This window comes from Grammomys surdaster, unplaced genomic scaffold (assembly GCF_004785775.1).
Source record: "Grammomys surdaster isolate TR1022 unplaced genomic scaffold, NIH_TR_1.0 191, whole genome shotgun sequence".
In the NCBI taxonomy this organism is placed as follows: domain Eukaryota; kingdom Metazoa; phylum Chordata; class Mammalia; order Rodentia; family Muridae; genus Grammomys; species Grammomys surdaster.
Window position 1 is genome coordinate 1172248 of NW_021604636.1, and position 10025 is coordinate 1182272.

The 10025-nt window shown below is 36.0% G+C and overlaps 1 protein-coding gene and 1 long non-coding RNA gene across 4 annotated transcripts in view; one reads left to right on the top strand and one right to left on the bottom strand.

The window, feature by feature from the left end:
• Window positions 1-10025, top strand: part of Scn9a (sodium voltage-gated channel alpha subunit 9) — an 82168-nt gene that overhangs the window by 25893 nt on the left and 46250 nt on the right. For 2 of the 3 annotated variants that reach the window (XM_028769290.1, XM_028769289.1), the window contains exons 11-15: window positions 227-565; window positions 3290-3419; window positions 4333-4571; window positions 6445-6618; window positions 7314-7670. In XM_028769290.1, coding sequence (XP_028625123.1) covers window positions 227-565; window positions 3290-3419; window positions 4333-4571; window positions 6445-6618; window positions 7314-7670 — 1239 coding nt within the window. Of the gene's footprint in view, window positions 1-226; window positions 599-3289; window positions 3420-4332; window positions 4572-6444; window positions 6619-7313; window positions 7671-10025 lie in introns of all 3 variants that reach the window. The other variant, XM_028769288.1, reaches the window with a different exon arrangement.
• Window positions 1-10025, bottom strand: part of LOC114622715 — a 111909-nt gene that overhangs the window by 5900 nt on the left and 95984 nt on the right. The window lies entirely within an intron of this gene.

Sequence of the window (10025 nt, forward strand, 5' to 3'; positions counted from 1 at the left end):
TTGGACAGATCCTTTTCCTTGTTCTGGGGATGAATTCTTCTAATTATTACAGCCTTTATTTGTTAGAATTAGGGCATTTGTTGTATTGCTTTTCCTTTAAATATGTTTCTTCTAAACAAACACAGGATCACAGGTCTCAGGCTAAAGATTTAGTGGTAATTTCATGAAGTCTGTTCTTATTTGTAGGAGCTCCAGCAGACGCTTTCTGTTTTTTTTTTCCCCACAGTCTCCACTCAGCATCCGTGGGTCCTTGTTTTCTGCCAGGCGCAGCAGCAGAACGAGTCTCTTCAGTTTTAAGGGGCGAGGAAGAGATCTAGGATCTGAGACAGAATTCGCTGATGATGAGCATAGCATTTTTGGAGACAACGAGAGCAGAAGGGGTTCACTATTCGTACCCCATAGACCCCGGGAGAGGCGCAGCAGTAACATCAGCCAGGCCAGTAGGTCTCCACCAGTGCTGCCGGTGAACGGGAAGATGCACAGTGCAGTGGACTGCAATGGCGTGGTGTCGCTTGTTGATGGACCCTCAGCCCTCATGCTCCCCAATGGACAGCTTCTTCCAGAGGTGATAATAGATAAGGCAACTTCCGATGACAGCGTAAGGATGTTTTCCATAGCTCAGGCATGGCTGAGCTCTTACTTGTGCGTCAGTCATTGTCTCTGCTGGGGGGCCTGCTCTCTGGCCTGTGAATGGCTCTGCATTTGGTGATGCCGTCTCTGTAAAAACACAGCTTTAATTCATAGCTCAACCCACACGTTAGATGTTATAATCACTTAATTCAAATCTATTTTAAGGGACTAGAGAGATGGTTTCCTGAATAAGGACTCTAGGCATAGCACCCAATTCAGGTAGCTCACAAAAACTGTAACTCTGGCTCCAATAGATCCAGCTCCCTCTTTTGGCTTCAGTGTGGTGTGTACATAACAACACACAGATACTCACACACACATACACACAAAATTAAAATTTCATATTTCATACTGGGAAATATTTACATTTATGTTATGATTACAGGTTTTCTAAAAGCATCACTTTAAAAAACATTTATAAAATATGCCTATAGCTTATTGAATAGGCTGACCTTCTTAGGAGACAGGCTCCACTCTGTAAAGAAACCTGGATCCCTTGCCATTTCCTTCTGTTTATTTCAGGTTATTTATTTAATATATGCTTATTGCAAGGAACTCATACTTGGGTCATTGATAACAACAGTAAAAACAGCAAACATATTCTTAAAGCTTTGCACCATCTGAATGAAACAATATATTACTATCACTACAAACAGGAGAAATAAGCCAGAATGTTCACATGTAACCATTGTTCATAAGCAGCTCTGACATTTCCACAAAGGCCCGTGCCCTAAGGGTATGCTCTCAGCCTCCATCCCCACTGTGTCTGCAAAGAGCATTAGGCTTCCAACTTTGTAATTTATAATCTCTTATACTTACTTATTCTTGTACTTATTCCTGTAAACGAATGAAATGTGCCGCTTTCATTTAAAATATATTTTGTCTGAGATCTATCGGTACAAAATATTCAAAATATATACACTGAAACAAATAAATGTAAATTCAATAATATAACGATTCTGACATAACACATTATAGTGCCACTGAATCACTGAAAGCATAGACAGTATCACATTAGGCCTGAAAACCAGTCTGGAGTTTTCAGGATGCATGTCTCATCCACTTATTATGTTATTCTGCATTACCAACTATCAGCAAGTGCCGCCATTAATCCAGCAAGTTTCCATTACACGTTATGCGTCTGTATGTTTGTAGTAGCAAATTGCAGTATTTTAAGTGAGAATTAAAGTTCCAGCAAAGTTATGGCCACACACACATTTCAGTTTGAAAAAAAGATGCATGTGCTCTGGGGTAACTTGCAACTTGTCTGCTTGCATGATGCAACTTATGTTGTCCTGTTAAGCTGCTTTTCTTTGGAAGTAGCATGTGACCTTTCTATGAAATGACACTCGGGCTTTTTCTTTCAATGGCATTTTTAATCTGTAAAATGTTATTATGCAGTGTATGTCATATTTGAAGCTGAGTTCACATTTTTTAACTAGTATTTTATTTAAGAGTTTGCTTTTCAACAGTGAGGGGAAAAAACTCAAAACCACAAAAGTCAAAAGCTAAAATTATAAAAACTGAAGAATCACAAATGTGATCATTATAGAGGCTGGCATAAAGCACAGTTTACAAGTACATGTCTGTTCTTGTATGACAGAAAATATGTACACTGAGCACATGCTCATATGGAAAAGGATTTGTATGGTTAAATGATTTTAATTTGGGAGAGAAAAGTAAATTAGAGCACAGAGAAGAGAAAACATATCACTTGCCATATACATATATACAAATGTGTTGTATGTATATATGTCTATATTTTGATATGTATACATACATGAGTATATACAACTTTGCAACCTTACAACTATTTGTTCATAGTCACATGGTAAAGTATCTACCATTTATCCCATAGTACATACATGCTAGTAAATGACAGTTGCAGAGTTGTATAATTGTTTATGTATATTATGTCTATGGGGGTGTATACTTTAAAAGACCAGTATAGTCTTTTTAAAAATTTTTAAGTTTGCTGGTGTGCTTGGAAACCAAGCATTTTCACTTAAAGATGAGTATCCCTGGCATGCTCTGGTCATATCCCTGCATGTCTGCCTTTTAGAGTTGCACCATGGTCTCGTCTTTGAAATGGAGACATCCTCTCCATGCTGCAACTGTTGCCACTGGTCATAAACACCTTTTTCAAACTGAGCCTCTCAGCACTCTCTACCTATCATGTCATAAAGTATTCTTTCTGCTGTAAAAAAAAATTCCTAAAGTGGTTTTCATTAATGTTGGTATTATGATAAATAATCTTGGGAGTAATAATTACAAAAATCAGAGTATTGAACTCTATCCTTTCTACACACACCTCTACAACTCTAGTCTGGTTGTTCTCGTGTGTGACTTTCCTTGGCAAAGGGATTTCCCTTGGATTATGGTGTATATGCAGAGAGATCACAATAGTGCTATAATGAGTAAAGCAGCTGCTTTGTTTCTTAACCAGTTATGAGGCGAAATGTTTTCTGGTATGCATTTTACTCATGATGAACATGTGTCCCTCTTGAACACAACTAGAAAGTAGCAGCATCACCGTTTAAATCTACAAATGAAATCTGTACTTTTGGTTATTTATTACAGCTACTTTATTCTTACCTAAATTATATTAGAGTTGTGTTCTTAAGATTGGAATTGGTTGCTTTTTTGTTTTTTCCTTTAGGGCACAACTAATCAGATGCGCAAAAAACGACTCTCTAGTTCTTACTTTTTGTCTGAGGACATGCTGAATGACCCACATCTCAGGCAAAGAGCAATGAGCAGAGCGAGTATCCTAACCAACACTGTAGAAGGTGGGTGGTAGTAATTTTATCTTATGCATTGTTAAATCAGAATAAACTATGGTCACTGTTAGACGGATGTGTGAAAAGATTAAGGATAACACAAAGAATATTTAAAGGTGAAAGTGAACCACTAAAAAGAAATGTTGATTTTTACGAATGAGGAGTTAAAAATCTCATGAGTAAGTTAGTTTATATGCCATTGTATTTCATTAAGCACTTGAAAAGCAGGTGCTTGTTCAAATAAGAAGGTTGTTTTAATTAATAAACAACACCAGAATTTCCATATATGTATGTGTAGTGTGTGTGTGTGTGTGTTATATAAGTAAAAATTTTAATAGATGAACATTACTTTTTCAAAAAAAGTTTTATCAATAGTGATGATAACCTCATGTTGAGGGGTGTATGTACATTTGTGTATGTGTGCATTTGTGGGTTGACATTGAAGGTTTTCCTCTATTTATCCCCATGTAATTTGAGGGATAGGATCTCTCACTAAACCTAGAGATCACTGATTCAACCAGACTATCCAACTACCAAACCCAGTGATTCTCCTCCATCTCCCATTGTTAGGATTACAAGCATAAACCATAATGCTTGGCTTTTTACCTGTATTCTAGAGATCAGGTCTTCATGACATGAGCCATCTCCTCAGCCCTGTGCTAGTGTATATTATCTGAGCGATAGCCATGTGTCTGAATTTGATCATTAAAGTCACTGCCTTTCTCTGCTTCATCTCACCAATAAATATGTATTACAAGAATTTTACATAATCTGCTAAGCTTTCAAAGAAACGAGACTTTTACATAAAACTTAAACCACAATGTTTGTTTGAATATTAGATTTTTATTGCCGATTTCTACTTGGTAGTAGATAAACTATAGCAGTGAATGATTCCATGTTTGCTGTTTTTTTATTTTTCCAGAACTTGAAGAATCTAGACAAAAATGTCCACCATGGTGGTACAGATTTGCTCACACCTTTTTAATCTGGAATTGCTCTCCATATTGGATAAAATTCAAAAAGCTCATCTATTTTATTGTAATGGATCCCTTTGTAGATCTTGCAATTACCATTTGCATAGTTTTAAACACCTTATTTATGGCGATGGAGCACCATCCAATGACTGAGGAATTCAAAAATGTACTTGCAGTGGGGAACCTGGTGAGTTCTTTAGAGTGAGCTATGTACTCACAACTTCATCACATTGGGTGTCACCTTGCCATCTCCTTCCAGTTTTTAAACCTGTAAGTCTGTGTAGCTAACTATGCCAGCATAGAATTTATCATAGGAATTAAGATACATACTATTTTAAGACACTTTTTCAGTAATGTTGATTCCCATAAATAACAATACTACATAACTAATGTGTGTGTTGTTATTTCAGAAATTACAATGCCTGCTAACTGCCAAAATATATGTCAACATTTTAAAATTTTGAATGTTTTTAAAAATGCATTTTATAATTATGTTGCACTTCTTGAATGAATATATACTCCACATATTTTTTTCAAAACACTATAGGTGTATTATTCTGAAATAGTGGTGGTGAGTTATCCAGACATTTATAATCTCAAATATTCTGATTTGAGTCCAGATTTAGTCTTCTATTACTTATGACCTTGAACAAATATCTGTAGATTTCTGCATTAGAATGTTTTCTTCTTTCCTTCTATTACTCTTTGGCAAAATACAGAACTATGTGCTTTCTATTTACAAACAGAAGCCTAGACCATGCAAATCAGTGCCTTTTTTCTTTCTGAGTATACAATAGCTCATGAACTCAGTAGCCCCGCCTTGTCTCCTAGATACCACCACAACCCTGAGTGGAGAGCACCCCACTGATGTTTTGCTCAGTTTTTATTTTTTAATGCTCTCATTCCCTTTCCCTGAACTATGCTTGTTCAGCTAAATTTATTGAGGCAAAGTGTGCTACAAGGAGTGGCAGATTTTTTATGTTATATATTTGAGCCCTTTGATGCTTGTGTCATGAATTATGTTTTGCAATACAATTTATATAAGTGAATACTTTAGATCTCTAACTTTATCCACCCCATGACAGTTAAGCCCTTTTTTTTTCTGCGCCTTTATATCTTCAAATGTTGAGTGAACATGTTCTTAATTACTCTATGAGTAGAAAGAATAAAAAGGGAGACTGGGTCAAAATTTCAGTATCTGAGTAGATACATTATAGATAAATAGGTAAATAATAGATGATTAAATAGATAAATGATAGAAAGATACATAGATAATTAGATAATAGCTGAATAAAGGATAGATAAGAGATGTCTAGACAGAAAATTAGATAAATGAAATGTAGATATATAATAGAAAACTGATATAGTAGATACAGATGATTGATAGATGATGAATATAAAACACTAAATAAATGGTAGTAGATAGCAGATGATCAAATAGATAGATGATCATGAATGATCAGATGGATAGATGATGACAGACAAATAGCTGAGAGAGAAAGAAGGAAAGAAAGAGAGACAGAAAGGAAGAAAGAAAGAAAGGAAGGAAGAAGGAAAGAAAGAAAGGAAGGAAGGAGGAAAGAAAGAAAGAAAGAAAGGAAGGAGAGAGAGAAAGAAAGGAAGGAAGAAAGAAAGAAGAGAGAGAGAGAAAGAAAGGAGGGAGGGAGGGAATGAGGGAGAAAAGGAAGGAAGGAAGAAAGAAAGAAGGAAGAAAGGGAGAGTGGGAGAGAGAAAGGGGAGACAGAAAGAGAGACAGAGGGCGTTATTAAGAATGATTGCTCAATTGTTAAAGGCTTATGTCTTTGGGATTCTAAAAAGAGCCTTTTAAACGTTGTCTCTGATGCTGAGGACCGACATGAGCTTTTTAGGGTTTTGATGCTTATATGAAAACTCTAAGAAATCTATGCCTTGCTCATAGGAAGAAGTGAGACAATGGCCATCTTTGAAGTCTATATAGAGCATTTTGTGGAACATAGCCACAACCAAGTTGACAGTCACTGTCACCATCAAATTGGCTCTGTACTTTCCATTAACAGAAAATATGTTGTGTTTCCGTTTAGATCTTTACGGGGATCTTCGCAGCTGAAATGGTACTGAAGTTAATAGCCATGGATCCCTATGAATATTTCCAAGTAGGGTGGAATATTTTTGACAGCCTGATTGTGACGTTGAGTTTGGTAGAGCTTTTTCTAGCAGATGTGGAAGGATTATCAGTCCTGCGGTCATTCAGATTGGTAAATAGAGGCTAAAGATACCATTCTATTCTTATAATGAAGGGGTATCAGGTTTGTTTGGGGTTTCTTTTTTACTCTATACTATTATTATTTAAAGCTTTTAGAAGTTGAATTGAAGGCAATCACGTCTTATATTTAGTAAATAAAGTTCATTCATTTACAAATGCATGTAAAGTGTTATAACCCCATGTTTAATTAGGAACTTGAAACTGACCAATTCTATTTTAAGGTATATTCTAATATGATAGAAACACTTTTAATCCAATATATAATAGTATATTTCACATCAAGATAATAATTTTTAGAACTTTATGCATGATATGCCCATACATTAATGGGTTCAATAATTAAAATTTAAATCATTGTCACCCAAATAACTATGCAGTCTAAAAATATAAAAAGCATATGAAAGGAAAATTAAGGGTGAGCTACCATTTTAAAAACATACTTAACATGCTTTTCAGTTGTGATCAAAATCCTCAACTAAATTTTACATACTTTCTTCTATATAGGTATTGCCACTATTGTGGTAATAATAAAAACAACAGCAATATTGAAAGACCAACAAAGACAAAATATTGCCTTTAGCTACACAATAATCATGGAATGTGAGGCATACTGCAAACTTAAAACAAAAATCAAGAGTGGAAACATTGAAAACTCTTTCATAACTAAATATAAACATTGTTTTTTAGCTGCGAGTCTTCAAGTTGGCAAAATCCTGGCCCACGCTGAATATGCTCATTAAGATCATCGGCAACTCGGTGGGCGCACTGGGCAACCTGACCCTGGTGTTGGCCATCATCGTCTTCATTTTTGCCGTGGTCGGCATGCAGCTCTTTGGAAAGAGCTACAAGGAGTGTGTCTGCAAGATCAACGAGGACTGCAAGCTGCCGCGCTGGCACATGCACGACTTCTTCCACTCCTTCCTGATCGTGTTCCGTGTGCTGTGTGGAGAGTGGATAGAGACCATGTGGGACTGCATGGAGGTCGCGGGCCAGACCATGTGCCTTATTGTTTACATGATGGTCATGGTGATTGGGAACCTTGTGGTATGTAAGAGCTATTTATATATTTAAACTTTCTATTACAATTATTTTCTGATGTTACTGTTGTAATTTTAAAATTAACTTTATTTTTTCTTTCTTTTTTATTATTATTCTTCTTTAATCGTTTTTACAGTCCAGTCATTATTCCCCTCCTGGTACACCTTCCGACTGTTCCTCATCCCATTCCTCCTCCTCCATTTCCAAGAAGATGTCTACACCATTTACCCCCACCCCACCAGACCTCTTTTTATTTTAAAACCAAAATAATATCTTTAATCTCATTGGCCAGAAAAACCTGTATTTATATTTTTCAAAATTACCTCTTAGAGTTTGTCACATGCGCTAAATCTGTGGTTTTTCAAACTTCTTCAAACATGACCTGTCATCAGGTATGAGACTATGTTGGTAAATAATGCATGATTAAATTAATGATCAAAAGCTCATGGAGCAAAGCAAAAGCGAACACTGGTTACAAGTCCTTATATTCGCAAAACTATCAGCCTAACTCAGTTTAGTCTTTGCCCCTGTGTGACATTTTAAGTTATGAAGGCTTTCTGTGGTTTGTAGTGTCTAAAAAGAATAAATGGAGAATATTTTGTGACATATGTACATCTTGTGAAGAAATACAAATTTTAGTATCCATACAAAGTTATACAGAAAAATGGATACATTCACTCATTTATGATTTACTTATGGCTACATTTATGTCCAGTATTCAAAGTACCAATTATTTATTATATGGCCCTTTACAGAAATATTTACCACCTGCTAGTTTATAGAGTTTTTTTCATATAGCAATCTCCTTGTATTTCCAATTAGTGTTTTCTTTGCCTTTGATTGATTGTTTATTCCATATACTGGTTGGTAAAATCTCTCAAGCTTCCAAAAAATGAGAATATTAGACAAAATATTCAACTATGAGCCATTCAACTCACTTTACAAATCCACTATCCTGGCTTGCCCTAGTAGTGGCTCGCTGGACATCAAATCATTTGCCAAGCATATGTCAAGTATATTCACTCCCACTAGCTTTAGAACAAAGTTACTACATATTTTTGCCCCTGTAGCTTCCATTAAAGAATGAGGGCTAGAGTTCAGAAGAGAAAATCTACATTCATCAGATCACACACTAAAAAGAACATGTAAAAGTACACAGAGTACATTACAAGGATAATTTTATATCCTTGCTGCACACTAATCATCATGGATTACCATTCTGTAATTCCTTATCACCCTCAAATAGTGATAATGTATTTTCTAGTGTGATATAGGTTAACATATCCTTCTAATATGTAAAAATACATATGGTTTTCTTTTGGTCTCAAATTCATGATCATCCTACCTCAGCCTCCGGGAGATGGGATTACAATGCTGTGCTTAGCTAAAGATCTTAAGTTTTGCATATTGCTATCAAACTTCATTTATCTTCTCTATTTTATATCAAAATTTTGTAAGTGAAAGCATACAAATGAACTGATACAGCCCTTGTCTTCTATATGCCAGTGGTGTGTTAAGACCACGAAAAATGCTGTAGAAAAATTATCAGGCAAGCAAGAAGTGATGAATATAGGCAGAGATATTAAAGAAAATGCTCAGCTCATAGTAAAGAACTAGAAGTTCTAGACATATACTCCTAGAAAGTGTTGAAGCAAGTTTTTGAAGAAAAACAATGTAATATTTGGGAATGAGAACAAATCTGAGAGGAATGTTTTCCTTTGAGAAAAAAATGGATTGATAGTAAAACATAAGGTAGCATTAATTGTACATGGAACTAGATATAAATAACTCTCATTTCAGTCACAAAGTATTGATCCAATATAGTAAACAAGAACAGAAGTTTGGCTCTTTTTCCTGGTGCCTTTCCAGACAGACATCAGCTGTCAGAAACTCACTGAAGTGGACAATGAATGCAGATTTCATACTTTCTATAAGAACTGTATGGACACAGAAGTATCTGACGGTACTCCAGGTGAAGAGTGGAAGGGGTATAGAGTCCAAGTCAATGGTGGGAAGGGCAAACAAGGCTTTCCCATAAAGTCAGGTGACTTGACATACGGTAGAGTGTGCCTGCTGTTGAGTAAGGAGCATTGTATTTTACAGACTAAGGAGAACTGGAGAGAGAAAGTGCAAGCCCGTTCTCGGGTACATTATGAATGACAATATAAGTCAATATAAAGAAAACTTAGTTATTGCTAAAGAAGAAGGAGGAGGGGAGGAAGAGGAGGAGGAGGAGGAGGAAGAGGAGGAGGAGGGAGAGTAACATATCCCTGTACTGACAGATACTGATTTGATCCCAAAAGAGCTAGCAGACTTGAAAAGCTTTCTTTCCTTCTCCCCTCCCTCCCTCCCTCCCTCCCT